General features: G+C 32.4%; 1 protein-coding gene across 4 annotated transcripts in view; it reads left to right on the forward strand.

The window, feature by feature from the left end:
* LOC111507440 (coronin-2B) overlaps positions 1 to 24,406 on the forward strand; it is a 67,435-nt gene that overhangs the window by 37,823 nt on the left and 5,206 nt on the right. For all 4 annotated transcript variants that reach the window (XM_074185994.1, XM_023162733.2, XM_023162735.2 and 1 more), the window contains 3 exons: positions 3 to 152; positions 4,408 to 4,572; positions 6,948 to 7,259. In XM_074185994.1, coding sequence (XP_074042095.1) covers positions 3 to 152; positions 4,408 to 4,572; positions 6,948 to 7,259 — 627 coding nt within the window. The remainder of the gene's footprint in view (positions 1 to 2; positions 153 to 4,407; positions 4,573 to 6,947; positions 7,260 to 24,406) is intronic.

The raw sequence follows: 24,406 nt of genomic DNA on the forward strand, positions 1-24,406 counted from the left end.
AGATAAAACTGTGGCATATTCCAGATGAAGGTTTGTCTATGCATCTCACAGAGTGTTTGGTAGAGCTTCAAGGCCATAAAAGACGAATTGCTTACATAGAATGGCATCCGACAGCAGAAAATATTTTGTTCAGTGCTGGATTCGACCACTTAGTGAGTATTTTGTGTTTTAATATTAATTAAATCAGTTGTTTGAGAAATCTCAAACAAAAATGCTCTCGTTTTCAGAATTTGGCAGGTTTTGAAACATTATTTTAGTTTTATCATGTTTTAGTTTGCGTAAAAGAGGAGATTCTCAACGACTAATCGTATTAGTTCCCTCCTAATGTAAAAATATTGTTTCAAAAGTTTCTTTCGTTTTTATGAGTACATTTTGAACTGTATTATCTCATTGAATTCTTATTCAATTCATTCGAAATAAGCGCCATTTGAATCAGTACACTTTTGCCAACGTAACACAAATCGAATAATTCCGTCAGCTTAAAAATTGGGTGCTCTGGATTCGATAAAATCGACGAAGGCCGTTTTTGCCTAGAACTTATTGGCGAAGGTTCTACCGGCGAGAAAGTTATTGAAGTGCTTGAAAAGATGGTGGTCGGTTGGTGAGAGGTCTGAGGGGTATGGTTAGTGCGACAGAACTTCGAAACTCAATCTGTTTAATTTTCGAACGGTGATTTGTGAAACGTATGGGCGGGCTTTTTCTCTTGTGACCCGTGCCGGCTGCTGCTGACGCAATTTTCGGTACATTTCGTCGATTTCCTCACAATAGAACTCTGCTGTGATGGTTAGCCCGGATAAAGAAAATTATGGTGAATCATACACACCAGCCGCCGACTACCATACAGTAACCATGGTCTTTTATTGGTGAGTTTTCGCATTTGGAAAGTGCCTGGGTAGCCCTTCCGCTGTCCTGTCTGAGGATCCACTTTTCATCACACGTGACGATCCAAAAAAGAATTGTGGGGCACCCACTTTTCGAGCTTTTTAACCTTTCCAATACGGTTTATACCCTCAAAAACCACATAGGAGCTTACGCCTAGTACTTCCGCCCTTCCTCGCACCGTTTATGATGGCTTCAGTCTCCACCAGGGTCCTCAAATGCGCGTCCTGGATTACTGTAGGTTGACCACTTCGGGGCTCATTTTCAAGGCTAAATCTCAGTGACGAAATTTTGCAAACCATTGCGTTCATTAACACTATCATTGCCAAATGCCTAGTTAAATTTTTTGGACTGTTTCGGTAGGAATTTGAATTCTTAGAGAAAAATTGACCAAAAATCGTTCAACGACATCATGTAGTAATAAGCTGAAAAGAGGCAACAAATTGAAATTTGGAAAGAATGAACATCATCAATGTATAGAGTAGAAAATTCTCTATCGACTTTTCACTGATTGCCACCGGTCAAAAACTCGAGTTCGAAATAATAATCTAACAATAACTCCACGTTCATGTCTCGTAAGATTCCAGCATAGAAGTCCAACATGTTCTTCAAAATATTCCTTTAAAAGTGCATTCACCGAAAAGCAGAACCAACATCATCAATGTATAGAGTACAAAATTCTCTATCAATCAGTACACACCACGACACACTAGAATACATATTTATTGAGATATGGAGCTACAAAAATGCATGCCATTAAAACGTACACAACTTTTGAAACAACCTAATAACTATTGTCACTGCTTCTCATTAATAAAATTACATATTGAACTGTATCAGATTCAGGTTTAACTTTCCAATGTTTTCACGTTCACGGTCGATACATTTATTTATAATTGACTGTTACTTGTGCTGTATGTTTTTTTGTAAATGAAAAAAGGTATTAAACTAACTGGTTTTCAATCAACTTGTTTTTTTAGTTTTGTTTGTTACAAAACAACCAATAGTTACCTCTGATTAGGTAACACCAACAAGACAATTTTTTCAGAAGTCAAATATGGTATAGTTTTGTCACTGTAATTTCTATTGAAAAAATCATCACTAGGTTAAGTATTCAATTTGTATAACACGGTCAAGTAAAAAAAATTACTTCCTCTCATGATTGATTGTTCTCAAAAGCAATTTGCATTTCTCTACATTTCTGGACAACCTAGAACAATAAAAAAATAGTGGAATGTGTAAGTTTATTGACGACTATTTTTCTCTAGGAAAAAAAAGAGTTTTTATGCTCATGACATAAACTATTCACTTTTTTTAATAATGGGTTATTTTTCAATTTAGTTTTCATTCAGTCCACTCGAATGTCACAGTGATAATTTTATGATATTGTCTATGACAAATTAAATGTTTCATGACTGGTTATGAACTTGTCACCCGATTTTTATTTTATATTATTGATTCCAGCATTATGCTAGTTAATTACATTAATTATGGATTTATATGTAATTAAAATGTATTAAGAAAAGATATTGAATTATAAAAAATAAAGAGCAAAAATGTATCTGAAAAGAAACAAATTATTATAACCTAAAGTGAAAAAAATTATTGAATGAAATTATCTAAGAACAATTCGTTCAGGCCAGTCTCAACTCCCTACACAGTAGGTTAATGGACTGACACCTATCAGAAAACAACTATTCCCCTGGTTAATACCACGAAGGGCGTTGAATTATATCCGACAGGTGTCAGTGCAGGATTCTTCACAGAAGTTATTCCTACATATGCCGTTGGCGATACAACTGCCGCAATAGATTTTCAATTATTGGAACACACTTGCAGACCGGTTTCGGGCTGTTTGGCCACTCGTCAGTGCAAGGAAGTGTATATCATCAACATAAAGTCGATGATTTCCGATAATTGAAAATCGAATTCCGTCAGAGTATCATTCCTCGAACAACAGGTTTGTCGTCGCCCCATCTGCCTGTGAACGAGGTAACCAACTGCATATCCGAAATTTTCCCAATTCCTCGTATAAGGAAAGAAAACTTTCACATATAGTCAGTGGGCATACTTGAAGACTGGCTATAAATCAAATTATCTAAAAACATTTTGTTCAGACTGGCCTGATATACACTTCCTTGCACTGACGAGTGGCCAAACAGCCCGAAATCGGTCTGCAAGTGTGTTCCAATAATTGAAAATATATTGCCGCAGTTGTATCGCCAACAGCATATGCAGGATATAATTCAACACCCTTCGTGGTATTAGCCAGGGGAGTAGTTGTTTTCTGATAGGCGTCAGTCCATTAACCTACTGTGTAGGTTAATGGACTGGAATGGAATGTAGGTTAAGAACTTGACATTTTATTCAGATACAAACTGGTAACAAAAATCTATCTGAAATAATTACTTTTGATTAGCACACACCACTCATTTACATAATAAACTTTTTTTTTTATCATATTTTATCTGGAGGACACATCTGAGCTCAATGTCAAAACATTTGGCTGGAACATATTGGCTGTTTCAACTCAATTCACAGAGAATAAAATCGTTATTTTTTACTTTTAATTTAGTTAGTACATGAAATAGAGGGATATTGTGTTCATGGTCAAAAATTCTTTTCATTTTGTAGTAATATCAATGTGATGAATGAATATTATTGTTTTTTATAAGGTTTTACATAGTTTAGTTTCTTTTTTCAATGATGTGGGAGGTATGTGTGTTACAAACTTATCTGTTTTATAATACTTAATATCTTATATACATATACAGTAAATATGATGGAAATTGGCAAACTCCAGTTCAAAATGACAAATACCAATTCCTTAGAATTTCGGTTGTCAAAACTCTGTGAAGCAAATTTGTCATGCTACTTTCGGCCATATTTATACTCTCTGGTGTACAGGTTTCATGGAATGCTTCATCGTATAAGACAGCATTTTTTCTTTGAGCAGCCTTGTCTGAGACTCGAAGTGTTTACAAGAATTCATTGTTAGAAACAGTGATATTAGACCAATCAAATTAGAGCAATCAAATGCTTTGATCACTCCGTAACAACTATTACCTCACTTCACGAATGAAGAATAATGGGAATAGTTTTGATATATCTAATTTTTTTACAAAAGTGGTTTTTTTCTCGAAAACAAGTGTATCTTAGGTTTAATAATTAACTATAATTCCTATCTTGATATAATCATCAACCATACAGATAGAACAATCTGAACTTCTAATAGTTTTACTTCTTTAAGGACAATTCTTTTGTCTGAAGATGAAAGATTATAGTATGTTCATAAATGATGGAATTGTGGTTAAGAAATGAGTGATTTGAAATTTGTTTCTCAAAAAGTTACCCCTTTCTACCTGAATTAATCTAGTTTACTTAGTTTACTGTTCTGCCTAGTTTTTCTGTTGAAACATGGTAGTTGTACAGTTTCAAAATGACTTTTTTACTAGTTTCAATATTTGCTATTGTATTCTGTATTGTAAATAAATATTCTTGTGCAATACATTTACCGTTTATTCTCAGTTGATCGTTTGGGATATTGAGAAAGGAGGAGCTGTAAATGTTATTGACTGTCATCATGATGCCATCCATTCCATGTCTCTCAACAGGGATGGCAGTTTGCTTGCCACTACATGTAAGGATAAGAAATTGAGGATAATAGAGCCCAGAAGTGGTATAGTTAAATCGGTAAGAAAAATTATAAGCAGAAATTGACATTTTTAATTTTTTTTTTAAATACTCTTATATATAATATATGACTTTATCATATAAGTCCGATATTTTTTTATGGAGATTCACATGCACTGCAAGACATAGTCAGAATACTGTTACGTTTTTCCCCGTGGGTTAACCAATAACTGACTACGCTGAACAATAATCATACTCAACTTTATTTCACTTTCATTACAACAAAACACTTTAACTAAAACTTCAACTATTATTCAAATGTCTGTCACCTTATTAGATCGCTCTGGGTACCGCAGTGTCACTTTCTCTTGACTGTCCTGATAAGCAAGTGGATCGTGTTTATATTTGGCAATCAGAGGCCGTAGAAAACTCCTCGGAATTCCATCGAAGCCGGTAGCATTATTCTCGCCACATCCAGAACTGCAGCGAACATCGAACATTCGCAAAGCGTCGGTCAGACGGACGGCGTTATTTTCTTTAAGGCATAATTTGCAACAGTACAGTGCCTGTGCTCAAAAGGCAATTTATCTTGTATTTAAATTACTGTAGATATATTCAATTTTAAAACGATTATTTGGTAACTTATTCAACAAGGCTTTAGTCTTCTAAGTGAATAAGTTCTTAAAAAGTGTAGGTTGAGATGTATTGAGTTGAAACTTGAATCAAATAGGCTATGTTAGTCGATCACCTCCCTTGAAAGTATTTTCTCATTTGATACAAAAGTTTCAGACAGAAAATTTTGTGGTATCAGGAAGTTAGCAACATGTAAAAATTAAGAACAAATATATTAATTTAATTATAATTTGACGGACATCATTAATATTTTTAGAAAATTTATGAACTGTTTCAATATTTTTTTTAGTCAATTCATTAAAATTTTCTAAATAATTTGAAATTGGATAATTTTTTCCTTTGTTAGTATGTATTACATCAAAATGGAAATTCGTTTGTTTGATGGTGGTTGACATTATTTCTTCATGAATTTCGTTAGTTTGGACTTCCATATGATATAAAATGATTTAAAATCATGGTTGGTTCTTTCAGGGATTTCAAATCATTTTATATCATATTAAATGGAAGTCCGAACTAATGAAATTCAAGATGGAAATTTGGAATCTTTTGTATCGTGTTCAAGTAATTTGTTTTTTTTTTAATTGAATACTTGTACTCTACAGAAGATTTTTTGATAATATATATAGCAATTTCACTTTTTCAAAGAGTGTTTGAAGGATACAAAGTCATACTATCAGTAATTTTGTTTAGTGCAGAATGATCAAATTGTGATATCTAATTTGAGAAAGAGTATAAGCATTAAAAATTAGGATGTGTGAAATATGTTCTTTTGATTGGTCCCACTAATGGTATATATAATTGAGTCGATAATTTTATTTGTGAATTCCAAAACTTCAATATTTGTCATTTATTTAGCTTAAATATTTATGCTTTTCAACTTGATTGAATATTTTTTTTCAAGTAACGCTTCATTGTGAAATTTCCTGGTTATGCAACACGTGAGTATGAACTCGCCTGAGGAAACTATTTTATTTGTAAACTGTTCAGTGGAAATATCACAAGTGTTATGGATTTTCATCAAGAATCGGCCGATTCCATCACATTGGTTGATTAATTTGTACATTTCAGTATTGTTGATGTTCTTTAATTTTTAATAAGGATCCTTTTCTTTGCAATAAAATCGAAACCAAGGTTTTTTATTATGTTTGAGCCTCCAATCAGAGGAGTATGGATTTTCTTTGCATAGAATCTAGTAGCCCCAAGGTTGACTTCCGGGCTCCATATATGAGTTGTTGAGATATGTGTAATATTGTAGTCACAAAAGTACAACTTTTGTCAGAACATATTGGTATCGTATTACTATTTTTTTGTTATGTAACCTTCCACAATCTAAAAAATGAACAGCTAAATCATTAGAGAATCTGCTGAAGTTCAATAAAGGGCAAACTGAAACTTTCACCCCAAAAAGCACTGTATGATATAAACCACTAAAAAGTCCAATTAGTGAGTAACTTGTATTCATAAATTTTGCCTAAAGATCGAAAAAAATCAATTGAAAAAAAATTATATCAAGCTTTTGGAAAACAATATTCTTCCGTTTTCAAAACCTGATATTCAGTTTGAATGCTACCGGCTGTAACTGATATATTTCGGTTAAGGTAGTTGGTTATAATCTATAAATTTTCTTCATCAAATAGTTGTACTGTACATTGATCAATCGACGATCCCAACAATTCAGCGCTTAAGTAAGAAAAAAAATTGAAATGATATTCCATCATTTTTGTCGCCATAAAACTTCTAAAACATATATTTTGTATTGAACGATTTAAGGTGTATCATGCATTATTCTTGTTTTTATCTAGGAGGGCATTTGTCATGCTGGTCCAAAAGCAAGCAAAGTTGTTTATTTGGGATCTACAGGACGTCTGCTGACTACAGGATTTTCACGTCATTCTGATAGACAATATTCTGTTTGGGATGAAAATAGCCTTGATAAACCTCTCTTCACTGATACCATCGACAGTTCTTCTGGCATTGTTTCTCCATATTTTGATCCAGATACCAACATGGTATACTTGGCGGGAAAAGGTGATGGAAATATAAGATATTATGAAATAACAGATGAGCCGCCATATATACATTTCTTAAACCAATTTTTATCTGGAAATCCTCAGGTAAGATAATTTATTTTTCACTGTAGAATTTTATTTCAAAAAAATCACTAATTATTCTTTCCTAAAAATATACTCTTTCAGTTTAAACTTCATTATTGCTTACTTTCATCAACAAATTATGAGAATTGATTTTAGACATAATTTAAAAAAACACCCCAGTACCTGATTGAATTGTCAAAAACTTATGTTTTCCTTTATTTTCAATTTGTCCTAAACTGGACATTAAGAATGGTTCACAAATTAATGTTTGAGTTCATGGAAAATGATAATAAGATATGGTTGCAACGATATTAAAGTCAACTATATAGGGTGCCTCATAAGTCATGACCTAAACTGAAGCCGGTGATGAAGGGGTAATTTCTGATATAAAAGTTCGTATGTATAAAGTCTCCGATTCCTCACTCTTTTAGAGTAATTTTTATTTTTGCTATTGTATTGTAAGTAAAAAGTATTTTAGAAGTAAGAAGCAAAACTGTAGCAGGTCCTTCATTTGCAGTATGTTTCGCAAAATTTCACAGCTTTTAGAAATACTGAGAGATCAATTTTTTACATGCCTTTTCTTCAAACAATAGCATCAGTTTAAATGCTCGTAACTCAAGCGAACACAGTCAACAAAGATTTATGGTAAAAAAAACATTTTGTACCGATAATATGTGTTAGGAATCACACGTTGAAAGGTAAGACCTTGTTAGTCCTTAGCTCGCACAGTTTCTCAACTTCTGAGAGTTGTCGTTCGTCTGGAGGCGACAGCTGATTAACAGAAAAACAAATTTTAAACAAAATAATAATATATTTATTTGCATCAATAATATAACAAGAAGTATTTGCAAATAAACAAAATCATTTACATGGTTCTTCGGGAGTATGTATATTAAATCATTAGATTTTAATTGCTGGAAATCAAATTCATTTGGAAAAATTTTTCAGGAGGTATATTCCACATAAACGCAGTTCTCCAAATGAAGTTTTTAAAAAGTGAAGTTCGAGGTGTACTAAATTGAACCTCAAATCACAAACAAATAAAATGAGATTAATAGTTCAGAAGTTACCATATCCCGATTATGGGAGTAACATAAAATATATAAAATGACATGAAGTGAATAAACAAAATAATTAATATAAAATAGTTGATACAGATATGTAAGTGAAACTTAGTTGATCACAATATACAGTGTGTGAAAACCAAATGCAATAAATTCATTATTTTGGTTACTGTACATATTTAAAAAAAATCCCGAAAAACGTCAAATGTAAATTATAATTTGACATTCTTCAACGTTAAAATGCCACCCCTACCTTCAACCCCATTCGAATGACAGGTACAACCCCCAATTTTTCAAATGGAAAGTTTAGGTTTGTGATATATCGTTTGAAAGGTCTCTTCATTCTCTATTCAAAAATGTTATCGATTTCAAGTTTATTGCATCAATTAAGATGAAATAAATTAAAATCATCTGGTTACCGAAATTCGATAAAATACACTCAAAAATTAAAATGTAATGCAAAATGTAATGAAATGCAGAATACGAAAAAGAACTATGGATGTTAATGAAGTAGATGTTCAAAATGTTCACCGCGAACGTCTTGGCAATATCGTAATCTCAAATAAAACTGTCTTCTAACATTATTTAACCTTCAAATGTGAAGTTTAGGTTTTGTACACATTGCTCTTTACATATCCCCATAAATCTATGGTGAAAGATCAGGTGATCTCGCTGGCTATTCAATTGATCCTCGCCTCCCTATCCACCGATTGGGAAATGTTGTATTGAGATATTGCCGGACATTAACTTGCTAATGTGGTAGTGCTCCACCTTGCTGAAAACATATCGTGTTCACTGGAACTTGAGGATTTCCTGGATCAGGATATAAATTTGCTAAACTTGGAATGACATCATTTTGAAGTAGTGCCAAATAATTATCGCCATTCAAGTTGCCGTCAATGAAAAGGGACCAATGATATGGTTTTCTACAATCCCTGCTCAAACGTTAACTTTTTGAGGGTATTGTGTGTGTTCTTCTCTCATCCAGTGAGGATTTTCAGTTGACTAGTAGCGGCAATTTTGCCGATTAGCATGATTGTTAAGAGACAAAGTACACTCATCAGAAAACATAACGTCTTCTAATTAGATAATATTGTCATCCAACATGTCCATCATTTGCTCACAAAAATAAGTTCTATCAAAATCGTCTCTCATGAGCTCCTGAGTAGGTATCATTTTATAGGGATGCATTTAATTTTCTTTTAATATGTTTACTATCGATGTATGTTAACATTGAATGTAGTCGATGCCTGTCTAATCGATGTATGTGGGTTTTCCTCAAACTCAAGCATCACATCTAATTTGAGTTCATCACTCATTGCATTGGCAGCTGCTTTTTTTATCTGCCCCACATGACCAAGCTCGCGAAACTGCTTCTCTATTTTGCTTATTGTTGCTTGAGATATGGGCGGCAAATTAGGAAATTTTTCATGAAATAGGCGAGCTACTTCCAGTTGTGTTCGAGTTTTATCTCCGTAACCAATCATTTGTAAAACTGTTATTCTATGCATTTCCGTTAATCAAACCATTTGTCAGACTTGAAGTTAACAAACTTTAAACTTGAATTGAAATACTGACAACTAATGTTGTAACATACAAAACAAGTTGACAAGGCGTTTTAAACTAACATTGCCACAAAAAATATTAACAGTTTTTTAAAAGATACCATTCAAAAAGAAAATTGCTATGGTTTTTGCTTACTTTCTGTTTTAAAAAAAATCTGTTTGAAGCCTATACTTTCTATTTAAAAAATTGGGGGTTTTACCTGTTATTCGACTGGGATTGAAGGTAGGGGCAGCATTTTTCCGTTGAAGTATGTCAAATCATAATTTAAATTCGACGTGTTTCGGGATTTTGTTAAAATGTGTACTGAATTTATTCCGTTTGGCTTTTACACACTGTATGAGTTGGCGAAGTGGGGCGAGTGCTCATTATCATCGAGGATTTCAAGTAGTGAACATCTTGTTACTGGATAAATTATTCTGTGTGGTGAACTGTGAGTTACTTGTTGTCTTTGAAAATGTCTTCGAACAGTAAACTGAAAAACAAAGTTCTCAGTGGACAAAGCAGAGACACTGTGAACAATATATCAAGATTTATGCAAGCGGAAGAAACAGAAGATTTAATAAGAATTCCTGTTGCGAAAGCAGGAAGTACAAGTAATAATGAGTAAAATTGAAACCAATATTGTATTATAACTTTGAAAGTTCAAGGACGAGTAGCTGAGGCCCCAGAGGTTGTTATGCTAACTGTACGAAAAATCAAATCAGAAAAAACATGGCGAGAAAAACATTCTCAACTCCAAATTAAAAGAGATGTAGCGAAATTGTGATGGATGATTCAGAATCGACAGTTTTACCGAGATGCATAATTAATTTCCATATCAAATTAAATCAAAATATACTTTATTGTCTGAAGAACATGATTCTCATTGACAAAGTCGTTTACAAAATGAAAGAACAAAACAACAATCACCTTTAAATATCTATCAATATGATAAATAGTCAGATAGAAAAACTGATAGTAATTATAATTGGAATACGATAAACGCACAATTGAGTCAAAGGAAATTTGATACATTATCCTCGTACTGGTCAACAAAATGTAAAATACAAGTACTTGAAAATAATAAAAATTATCACAATTTATATATATATATATATATATATATATATATATATATATATATATATATATATATATATATATATATATATATATATATATATTATATATATATATATATATATATATATATATATATATATATATATTACAATGTAGGTTTTCACGGATGGTAGAATATGATGTGTTGTTCTTCCGGGTGTTCATCCGTTGGGTACTATTCGATAGTCGACGTTTCGCCATCATCTCAGATGGCATTATCAAGACGAGTTACTGCTTCGCTTCGAGAGGTGTACACCTCTCTCTCGTCTTGATAATGCCATCTGAGATGATGGCGAAACGTCGACTATCGAATAGTACCCAACGGATGAACACCCGGAAGAACAACACATCATATATATATATATATATATATATATATATATATATATATATACAGTGTCACCGATAAAGTCCACATCAAATGGGAAACTTTTTTATTTATCGTTTTATGTGAAATTTGATTTTGGCAGTAAATTTTGCTTAAGAAATGATGTCAAATGGCGTCTACAAAATAGGTCACGTGATTTCCTTAACCTGTCAAAATTGACATTTAAAAAAAGAAACATCGAAAAATGACATTATTCTTCAAAATATCCAAAAATATCAAAGGCTAAAAACATTTTCTTTTGTAATTTTATACCCACACACTAAGTTTCAAACCCATAATAAGTATTTTATATTTTCACTTTTTTTCCGCATTCCTGCTTTTTCTACTTATCAAAATTTAAGCACACCTGTACTAAATCATTTATTTTAACTAAACTCGTCACCAAATTTCTTTTTTTTGGAATATAATAATATTCTAAGAGCCTCTTTGATGTTAAAAACAAATTTTGAAAAATAAAAGTTGTCAAACTTGATGCAAAGTTCATCTAGTTTCAACGGGGCTTTCCAAACTATACAGTACTTGAGTTTTTTAATTAGCAAATGGCCTCACAATATGAATTAGAACAAAACGGAACATTAGGAAACAATATCTTAGAGTGTTTATTGTTTTTTTAACAAAAAATACAGTGGAATGTAATCTTAATTAAAAGGAACTGAAAATAAACATGTACCTAATAGCAAAAAAACACGAAAAAAAGACTCACGACATTGAATACACTACATTTCTGTATGTCTTCCATCGCGTTCTATGCAGATAATTGTCCTTCTTGATACATCTTTTATTGAGTTGCTGATACTCACAGGGTTTATGTTTAAAATAGAGTTTCTAATAACAGTTTCTAGGTGATTCACGTCACGAAAAGGTCTTTGTTTATAAACGATTTGTTTTAAGTAACCCCACAAGAAAAAATCTAGTGGGCTTAAATCTGGCGACCTAGGCGGCCATATTTGCTCCATATTTCGCCCAATAACTTTGCTCCTAAATATTTCTAATAGTTTTTCTTTGACTTGTCTTAAACTATGAATAGGAGCCCCGTCACATTGATACCACAGACTGTGTCTTATTTCAACCGGCATATTGTCCACTATATCACTGATCTCAGTATTTAGAAATTGCAAATAATCCTGAGAAGTTAAATTGTGTCTAAAAAAGAATGGCCCCATTACCTGATTATTTAAAACACCGCACCACACATTTGTTTTAAATGAATATTGGTCCCGACATTCTATCACAAAATGAGGATTTTCCTGAGCCCACCACCTACAATTCTGGGAACTGACTACGCCGTTCGATGTGAAGGTAGCTTCGTCGGTCCATAGGATTTTGTAAGGAAATTTTCTGTTCAATTCTACTTCTCCTTGGTACCAGAAAGAGAAATCTAGTTGAACATCGAAATCTCTTTCCTTTAAGGTATTTATAAATTTGGGTTTGTAGGGTTTGAATTTATTTTTATGTAAAATTGCTCTTAAGCTTTCTCTTTTATCGCCAGTTCTATCTACAATATTGGTAATACTTGATTTTCCCTGTTCGATAACATCCAGGCAGACAGCCAACTGAACCTCATCATTATTGCGTGATGGATTATGACGTTTTTTTAAAAGTATTTTCAACTGAACCAGTCAGTTTAAATTTTTTTAAAATCCTACTTACAGTGGATTGCTGTACATGTCTACCAGGATGTCTTGCGTTAAAAATATCAGCCACTTGTCGATGCAATGTGTTTTCACTACAAATTAGCACAATTTCAATTTTTTCTTGTAAAGATAACATATTATTTTAATTTTCATACATTACATTGAACTAACGGGCATTAATTTATTCAGTGACAGTGACGTTTTCTAAAACACATTATGTAGTTTCATATTTTTTCACAGCCTACCCAGTTTTTTTAAATTAGTGTTGTTAGCGGAGTAGGTAAATGCAAATACTATGAGTTTTTTCTTTTATTGAATGGGCTTCAAGAATCACGAAATGATGTTTCCTAATGTTCCGTTTTGTTCTAATTCATATTGTGAGGCCATTTGCTCATTAAAAAACTCAAGTACTGTATAGTTTTGAAAGCCCCGTTGAAACTTTAAAATTTGTTTTTAACATCAAAGAGGCTCTTAAAATATTATTATATTACAAAAAAAGAAATTCGCTGACGAGTTTAGTTAAAATAAATGATTTAGTACAGGTGTGCTTAAATTTTGATAAGTAGAAAAAGCAGGAATGCGGAAAAATAGTGAAAATATAAAATACTTATTATGGGTTTGAAACTTGGTGTGTGGGTATAAAATTACAAAAGAAACTGTTTTTATCCTTTGATATTTTTGGATATTTTGAAGAATAATGTCATTTTTCGATGTTTCTTTTTTTAAATGTCAATTTTGACAGGTTAAGGAAATCACGTGACCTATTTTGTAGACGCCATTTGACATCATTTCTTAAGCAAAATCTACTGCCAAAATCAAATTTCACATAAAACGATAAATAAAAAAGTTTCCCATTTGATGCGGACTTTATCGGTGACACTGTATATATATATATATATATATATATATATATATATATATATATATATATATATACACTCCTCAGTTTGAGGAGTGCCAGAAGATGACAGTACTAGCAACTGTCGAAACCGATTGCAGATAATTGATAGAAGATATAAAGCTTCTAATCCTTTTTGTAGAACTCAATATTGAAATACTCAAAATAAAGGAAAATTAGTTGCATAATTCAAAATATATAACTCTAAAACACATCAACAACAAACATGTGCAATCATACAATGCATGTACATAAAATATTGAAATTGTCACAATAAAAAATTGCTTTGTATGAATATTAACAACAAACAGATGTAAATATAAAATGAAATTCAATATAAATATAAATAATGTATAACTATCACTGAAACACATTGAATAATAATGTATAACTAGGAATTGAAGACGAAATCGAATTTCACACATTAAAAGTTCATACAGTAGAATCCATCTAACGAGTAGAAAGCATTCGTCAGAAGTTTTTTTTACGTACGTTTGAATTGTTTTTTGCTATCTAAAATTTTAATCTCATTTGGTAGGTGATTGAATAATTTTTTACCATTAAAAAATATGGAAGTTTTTATTTGTGTTGATGTTGGAATTGGTAAGGTTATATTTAGTGCTTGTCTAGTGTTACATTGAGACATCTTATGAGTTTCGTTTATAAATTTGCTATGCATGAGACATACAGATGCTAAGATGAAAATAGAAGGTAGTGTTGAAATTTTATGTTTTATAAAGAGTGGCTTGCAAGAATCCCGGAATTTAGATTTGCACATATACCTTACTGCTCGTTTTTGCAAGACAAAAATCATATTGAAAACATATGGACTACATGATCCCCAAAACAGATTCCATATCTCAGATGTGAATCGATTAAAGCATAATACACACGTTTTGCCATATCTACACCAAGTTCCCATGAAACGGTTCTTACTGCGAAACATCCTGATGCCAATTTTCTTCTGAGTTTTTCAATGTCACTTTCGAATTTCAATTTATCATCTATATATAAACCCAGAAATTTTGTTTCCGACATATAACTGATCACCTAATTTATACACCTGATTTCCTATATGAAGTTCTTGAAGATTATATTTGAAAGTGAGGATGTTAATTTTTAGTATATTGAAAGGCAACCTATTAGCATCACACCAATCTTTAACTTTACTAATATCATTCTCAATCATTTGATGCAATTGTGTGCCATTTTTATCATGCCAAAGTATTTTGGTGTCATCTGCAAATTGAGTGAACTCTCCGCAAATATTAATTGAGGATAGATCATTTAAGAAAAGGGTCGGTCCCAGACCTGATCCTAGAGGTACCCCCCATTTAATTTCTAATTTGTGTGATAAGTCGCCTTGAAGATATACGCTTTGAGTACGTCCGGATAAATAAGACTCAAACCACTGGATTACTACATCTCTAAACCCATATTTCTTTAATTTTTGCAACAGAATTGTGTGGTTAACACAGTCGAAAGCCTTTGTCAGATCTCAGAAAACTGCTTCTTGCAACTTCCCATTCGGATTCAGATAAACGTTTTGAAGAAGGTTGAAAATTGCATCATTTTTTCCTTTCTCTCTTTGAAATCCGAAATGTGTAGAAATAATAGTGTTATGCTTATTCAGAAAGGCCATTATTCTTTTTTTCACGAGTTTCTCTATTATTTTTGAAAGTGTAGGTAACATTGAAGTGGGTCTGAAATTTGCGGGATTATCAGTATCACCCCCCTTATGTATTGGAATTACTATTGCGTTTTTTAAACGTTGCAAATGAAACATTTACTGATTCAACTAGTACCATAATAGCTGAGTCGGAGAGATGTGAAAATATTTTTATAGATAAGTCATCCCACCCAGATGCATTTTTATTTTTATTAAAAATTTGTTTCATCTCTACGGTATCTCTAGGCGTGAAAAATAATGATTCAGAAACAGAGATGGGATTCAAATAAATCAGTGGATCATTTGAGGAAATAATCTGTTTAGAAACAGTTTCTGCAACTAAGCAATAATATTCATTGATATCGTTGCATTCTAAATTTGTTTTCACAGGAGCAGAGTTGTTTCTACCTCTCAAGTCATTGACAATTTTCCAGCTTTCTTTTTGCCTGTGACTTGCATTTTCTACTTTGTTCCTATAGTATACCCTTTTAGCCGTTTTCAAGGTTTTTCTGTAAATGGACCTATACTTGTTATAAACAGAAATGAAGGTTTCATTTTCACTGTCAAATTTTCTAATCATATGTAGGGATCGTAGATTTTTTGCCGAAATTTTGATACCTTTTGTCAACCTGGGTTTTTTAGCTTTTTTCTTGATTAGCTTAAGAGGAAAGCTTCTGTTAAATACATCAGAAAGAATTGAATGAAATTTGGATAAAGGATCCTTGCATATCATTGCTTGATCCCAGTCGAGCATATTACAATTCTTCTTTAATTCATCAAAGTTTTTCTTGCTAAATATCCTACCCATACATTTTTTCCTACTACTTTTTTCAAATATCTGAGGTAAATAAAACATTACTGCTTCATGATCCGATATGCCTGCATTGATGACATCGCATTTGATACCCTTCATGTTAGAACAAACATAGTCAGTGATAGAACTAGAATATTTTAGTGACGTGTTGTCAATTCAACATGCATCTCTAAATTAAAGCTGATTAATAGATTTTCTAACGATTTTGTTGACATTGAGGCTTTGTCTTTAAAATTTATATTGAAATCTCCAGTCAGAATAGGGAATATGCAGACAATGTTTTAATATTTTTTTATTCAATATTCACTTCATTTTGATATAGAAAAAAAAATAAACATAGCTGTAAGAGTAGTAATTATTTTTTCATAAAATCAAGTGCATGTATGCATAAAAACAGATTTACTAGATTAAAAATACCATGTTTTACAATAATTACCTTGCAGCTTTTACTCCCTTATCCTCAGCAGCTGTAAAATCCGTGTTTGACGCAAAATATGCGGTCATCATGAATGCATCTATTTTTGGAAGATTATCCAACTGTGCTTTCATAAAACCGTTGTCTGTCATTGCTGTTGATGACGCTTAGTATTTCTTGACATTTAAATATTAGAAAACTAAGCTAGAATAGCAATACAACCAATTTTTCTCTCCAACACAACCTGAATGTATGAAAATAAATCAAAGGTGACTGACAGGACATGCCGTATGACGTCACGTTTCATTTCGACCAATGGTGGGGCATTTTACAAATTTGAATTTCGCTCGTAAATTTTTCACTTTTTGATTTATGTTTTAAATAGTTAAATACATATTAAACTAGAAAATAACGAATTGAGTGTAATACTAGGACCTTAAAAGCTCAGGATAAAAAAATCAGGCCATTTTATTTTTTATGCATATTCCCTATTGCAGTCGCATTATAAGGAATCTGTGATAGCAAGACTTCCAATCTTTCTGAAAAAATATTTTCGCTGGATAATGGGGAATGATATAGACAAATAATAAATAATTTATGATTTTTTCTATATATACAAGAGAATTTGAACTCCTTCTCAGCCAACATACAAAGTTTTTAATTTCAGTGAAATAATGATTTTAAATAAAATCCATGTTTATGAGGATCAATGTGCCCCCATGCTGGCTGTTCTGCCTGGAATATTTCGCAATAGTAATGTAATTTGGTACATGCAGAGGCTCTTTCATCTCCAGCCAGTGTTCTGTTAGCAAAACAATATTAGGGAACTTATGGCCATCTAAGAATATATAGAGTTCATCTACTTTATTTCTTACTGACTGAATGTTCAGCAGCATCAGAGATATACCGTTCCCACATTTTTTATTTCTATAAAAGAGTCCTCTTCTACTTGGTCAGCAGAACAGGATTCTGAGTTTACTACTGAATCATCATAGGCTGAGCTTGTTATAGGTACTCACGACTGTATTGTCAACTTTATCTTCGCCTATCTCAATCCTGCATATTGTTTTAAAAACAATATTACTATATTTGTCGTTTTGCTGTTAGGCAAGATATTTTTCAATGCTAAATTTAAGGTTTTGCAATTACTGATATTCTTAGTACTGAACATCACTATAATATAGTCATTTTGACCATAACTTACAGTGTCATCAAAAATATCCCTGGTCAAAGTCGATAATTCAGTCTCCAGCTTGATGATTTCATGAACACTATATTAAGGATTGTCCATAAATTTCTTCAATACTTCGGAAAACCCCGATCAAAGAGAAACGAGTTCCTATGCTTAGGGAAATTTATAAAATTATCATCCGAGATATAGCTATCAGGATAGCAGGGAGTCTTTGCGAAAAAAATTCATAAACTTATATTTTTGTTGGAGAAAGGGGTAAAATAACAAGACAATATTGATGGAACGCCAGCCTATTTGACTACTTAGGATAAAATTCTTGAAGAATACGCGGATCTATAAAGAAGAATGTCGACCTATTATTTATATGGATGAAACATATATTCATGCTACACACCATGGAATGACTGATGAAACCTGATCATAATACATGTGGATGGTGAAAATTGGTATGTGTCTAATGCTTACATTAGATGGAAATGAAATTGTAATACGGGTTATTATGACAATAAGATGAATTTTGATAATTATAAGAAATGGGTGTCGAAATAGTAGATTCCGAATCTGCTGTTGAGAAGCGTTGTGATCGATAATGCACCATATCATAATATACAAAATGCCAAGGACATCAAACAGAAAAGTCATTATGCAATCATAGTTATTAGAGGAGAATATTCCATTTGGAAAAAATATGCTGAAACCCACAACTATAAGCCAAAATTCAAACGGCACAAATCACAACATTGCACGATTACTGCTATATCACCCGGATTTTAATACAACTGAGTTGGTTTGGACTGGACTGAAAGACTATGTGGCAAATGAAAATTTTTCTTTCAATTTCAACGATGTCATGCAAAATTGTGACGAAAAACAGTTTTCTTCTTAGCAGTGGAAATCTCTTTGTGAGCTATCAAAGAAATTTGAACCCATGATAGACATCAACGTGGATGATCTGATTATTGATTTACACGATGAGGATACCGACACTGCATCGGAACAGAAATATGGGAATGCCGTTTCAGTGGATGAAGATGGTAATTTTTCCGGAATCAAGCCCTTCCTGACGAAAACATGTATCAAGAGTCGGCAAAAAATCAGATAATAATCTGTAGGCAACCAATCTTCGAAAATGTTATATGAATTGTAACTATGCATTCATGAATCTATCAATTATTGGTTGTAAGTTTATCAATTATCTCTTAATTCATTTATCTCTAATGAGGACGTACCTATCTATTATTTGCCATTATATGTCACTTGTACTTGTGATGCACTGTTTGGAATCTTTGGTGTCCACCATTGTTATTCATAATATTATTATGTTTACTTATTACTAAGCTCTCTTAGTCATCTAGATGCCCTGTTGTTGTTAACTAATCTTAATGAACTACAATCTATGGAATGGTTTTGTTGAAAAACATGATGGGTGATAGATGATTTTTCTGGTGTTTCATATTTTAAGTAAGCTAAGTGTTCCTTATATCACATTTCAATAGATCTTTTAGTCTGTAGTCTGTAAATTTAGTCGTTAATTCCTGACTTTTCTGTATTCTCGACTTTGTCTTTTGGATTTCCTAAGAAGCTCTGTAGTGTATGACTTGTTTTAATCCTAGGGAAATCCAAAGGACAAAGTCGAGAATTCGGAAAGTCTGGAATTTACGAAATTGAATGTAAGGACTGCGATGCAAAATATTATGAACATACTGAAAGATCTATTAAAATAAGATATAAGGAACACCCAGCACACCTAAAATATGGAAGACCAGAAAAATCAGCAGTTGCCCATCATGTTTTGCAACAAAACCATTCCATAGATTGTAGTTCGTTAAGATTAGTTAATCAAGTTAACAACAACAGGCATCTAGATGCCTATGAGAGCTTAGTATTAGGTCAACAAAATAATATTATGAATAACGATGGTGGACCAATACCTAATAGTTTACCATTTAGCTTGATGAAATAATATTTTTAGTTATCAGATTTACCTGACTAGTAGATAAGGCAACAATGTGAAATTAATTTCAAGACATTTAAGACGCAGGTATATTTGTTATAAATAAGGCCAAAATTGTATGCAGACTAAGTTTAGTCTTCCTCTCGAACATGATCACTTGGTGATTGAAACACATGTGGAGGTGTTGAAAATAACGGTTTGGTGTTGGGATAGAACTCCAGTAATATTCATATATTACTTACACAAAAGAAATAATTGGGGGTTCCCGTTCCCTACTGGTATATGTGTAGTTGTCAACACTTGCCAAATTTATTTACGCCAAAATTATTTTCCCGATTGTACTTCCCGATAAAAGTAGGTAATCAGAGGCACAGCCGCGCTGTTAGAACAATCATGATTTTAACCAGTGTTGAATATCTAGTTAAGAAATAATATTCAATGGCTGCTCAAACTTCCATGGGTGTGTCCCACATATGTCTGTCACATGTAAGTCAATTTTTATGATTCTTTTTAATAAAGTTGTTGACTATAAACCGTTTTTTTTAGCTGATCGGTTAAATCTGACCAAAATCTTCAATTTTGGGAAACTAGAATAATCTCTTTTCAGATCGAAAATATTAGTGGGTGTTTTTTGAAAAATTCGCCAAAAATTAGAATTGTCGAATTCCGTTTCGAATGATATAAAAAAAGGCAGAGTAACTTTCAGTACTGTTTTATATTTGTTATGATATGATATAAACCAATTTGCAATACAATGCAACGTTTCGTTCATTAGATTTCATCGACTTTATTTTTTAAATACAGACCTCTACTTTTTTTCATCGCTTTTTGTAGCTACTGTAATAACAAATTCATCTATGTATTACAATACAAGTGTTTACCGACATTTTTCTCATTATAACTGTATGATCATACAATTCCCAGTCAGAGCTACCTCATATTTTTTGGGTCTAGAACTCAGAGCTATACATAAACTCCACATATCGAAAGAACAGGTAATATGCCACGATATCTTACGTATTCTAAAAACACTTTATTGTGTGATTTTCACTAGATAGTTTTACAAAAACGCAACACGTGTTTCGCCATACAGTGGCTCCCTCGGGCGTGTCTAAACGATATTTCGTTTAATGTTCAAAATTTTGTGCATCGTTCCTTAAACAACATATTCGCTCTTAAAATAGTATTTTCATGGAAAATTTCCAGCATTTGTGGTGTTATAACTATGCAAACTTTCCGCATTGTTTCTTTCAATTCGTCAATATTGCCAAAAGTTGAGCCAAATACCTTGTCTTTAATGAAGCCCCACAATGAAAAGTCCAGAAGGGTTAGGTTAGGTGAACGTGGTGACCATTCAATAGGACTGTTATTTCCTATCCGTCATCAAATCATAGTCGTTTTGAGAAAATCTCGGCAAATAGTTCTGCGATGTGGCGGAGCTCCATCATTTTGGGAAAACTAATATTTTCTCAGAATATTAAAAGGCAAATCTTCCAACAACTCAACTAAAGTCTCCGACAAGAATTTCAAATATAATTTTTCCGTCAAAGATGTCTCAAAAAAGTAAGGACTATAACATACTCTGGCATATGTCCTCTCCACGCCAGTGGGATCATCATGTCTCTCTTTTGATGGATAACAGGTAGACAATTATCTCAGTTCCGCATTCGGGATAATTGAATCGCTACAAGACCTATAATCTTGGTGTCTAGCACACCAAGCCAAACATTAACTCCAAAGCTCTCTTGGAAATTTGTTGCTTTATGTAGGAAGTAATTTTCTTTTCGTCAATAATCAATGACAATGAGCACTTCTGTTAAACCATCCGTTATTTGAGAATTTACTCTCAACACACCATAACATTTCATGACAGATTTCATTATCCTGACGATGTTGTCTGAAAGGCCATCTACAAAATATTTTTTCCTATTACAGTTCTTGAATAGAACTGGCCGATACTTATGAAAATCCATATTAAAAAACTAATCAATATAGTTTAATGTATGATTTTCACTATAAAACATAGTGAAACAGTAAAACATAGTGAAAATCATACAATAAACTACATTGATTAGTTTTTTTTTATATTACAGTTCGTTAAACGTAAGTGGAGGATTTTTCGTACTTGGTGAGGTTTAAATTTATTTCTTCTCGACATTTTTCGAACTGACGTAGTCGATACAGCACTATGATGTGCAATATTTCTCAGTAATATTCCACAAATCCTGAATCGAATAAATATCACTTTATTATTACTGAGAATTTCTTCTGAACTAACCCAAAATGCCAATTTCAGTATCGCCACCTCTCTCAGTTACTGTACAACTCTGAGGGTTTTTCTAATGAACCATGATTCTCAAACTCTTCTCAATGCGCTGAAAATATCTTTTTGATAGCTGACGTCTCTCAGGGTACAATTCCTCTTACAAAGCTAGAAATCCAGTAGCATTTCCCAAACATCTCGCGTGTACGAAAAACATATCAACTTGTTCTTCGTTAGAAAAATTGACAGTAAATTTGACAATTATACATATTCTGTTAGTTCATGACTCACGTTCATCAATTCAATTCAGTACTCTCATACATTTTTTCTCCGCTATTTTTATTTGCCCGAAAACATCAGAAACATCCATAGCTGAATTTGTTATTACAGTGGCTACAAAAATCGATGAAATAACTAGTGGTCCGTATTTAAAAAAATAAAGTTGATGATGAAATGTAATGAACCAAAAGTCGCATTGCAAATTGGTTTATATCAGATTATAACAAATATGAAACAGTATTGAAAGTTATAATAATAATAATAATAATAAAACGTCTTTATTCACCTGAAGTAAGAACATACAGAATATACAAAAAAAAAAATGAGGTGAATGGGCGGAGTGTCAGCAAAGCTGTTTTCAAACTCAACCTCAGCTGTTTTTAAACTCAACCTCAGCTGTTTTTAAACTCAACCTTTCCTCTTCTTTTTTTATATCATTCCAAATGGACGGGTAGAGTCAAAAAATTAAATTCGACAGTTCTAGTTTTTGACGAATATTTCACAAACAATCACTGATATTTTCGATCTGAATAGAGATTATTCTGGTTCTTCAAAACAGGAAACTTTTGTCCGATTTAACCGACCTTGTAGGTGTTACCGTTTACGAGATAGCAATAGTGGGGTCAGCTGAAAAAACGGCCAATATAAGTTTTGTACATGTTGGGTAATGCATTAAATATTTTTCAGGTGAGGTAATTTACGAAACAAGTCAAAATATTGTAGAGTAGATAAAATTCTTCGACAAGTCGTAGGCGAGCCCTGGAAGTCTGTGTGTTTTTGGATGTGTTGCGTGCAATTTTTTTTGGCAACCGTGTAGAATAACAAATCAATGAGACACATTTCTTCATTTAATTTTTTTGTAGAACAAAATTTCGAACATTTTATTCTTTATTTGTATTAAGTATTATAATTCGAACAGAAGGTAGGTACTAACAGAAACAATTGCTAATATTGAATGAATTCTATTTGTTTGAAATGCTCATTATATTTAAATGCCTCATATTGAAGTCAGAACAAGAAGGTTAAATTTCCGTTTCTCATTATCAGCAAATAATGTCGCTGAAGTTCGACGAATGCTTTGGCCTGTGTAATTTTTTGGATGAGTAAATTTAAAAATTCTGTGATTTTCAATCAGAAATTCTCAAACCTATGGATACCAACAGGCTGAATCGAGCATTTTCCTTTTTTTTGTGACTCACAAATAATCTGTTATGTGGAATATGGGATGTGCGTAAAGATAAATATGGCCTATACAACAGCAGCTTTTCTTACTCAGTTATAACAGCAGCAGCAGCAGCTGCTGCTGCATTGGAAATTTCGTAAGGTACATTTTCAAACTCACTATCGCTGTTGCTTTCCATAAATTATTGCGATAACTGCGAACAAAAACCATGCTATGGTAATGATCAACTGCATCTATCAAAATCATACCTATCAAGATGTTCATACTTACAGTGACAACAACGATTTGATTTTTTCCGAAGAAAAAAACCTACGCGAAGTGGATACTTCCCGGACGATTGCCGAAAAAGAATTTCTGTCCTATCAATTTCTTGCCAGTTTGTTTGCACTTCATCTTTAGATCAAAGCAAGGTCTCTTTTGTTAAGAAATTCCAAGTACTTATGTCACTTTATTTCGAATAATGTACTCTGATACTTAATGTGAAAATAAAATTGTTATAAAAAAATTAGGCTCACATTAGCCTTAAAATTATTCTTTAAAAATTGGCAATAAGTTAAAGGAGCTCAAGACAGCTCAGTCAGAAAAAACTATTAAATTTGTTCCTAATTAAAATAATATTTTACCTTATGAAAATAGTATTGCTACATGAGTTTTTAATGCGGTTTGAATTTTTGATCAATAGTTTTATTTCTATACTGGAACATTCAATTAGAATATAACGATAAAAAATGTTGGTTTAATAGGAATA

Source organism: Leptinotarsa decemlineata, unplaced genomic scaffold (genome assembly GCF_025532065.1).
Source record: "Leptinotarsa decemlineata unplaced genomic scaffold, Ldec_3_MD MMD2_P_RNA_scaffold_2, whole genome shotgun sequence".
Classification (NCBI taxonomy): domain Eukaryota; kingdom Metazoa; phylum Arthropoda; class Insecta; order Coleoptera; family Chrysomelidae; genus Leptinotarsa; species Leptinotarsa decemlineata.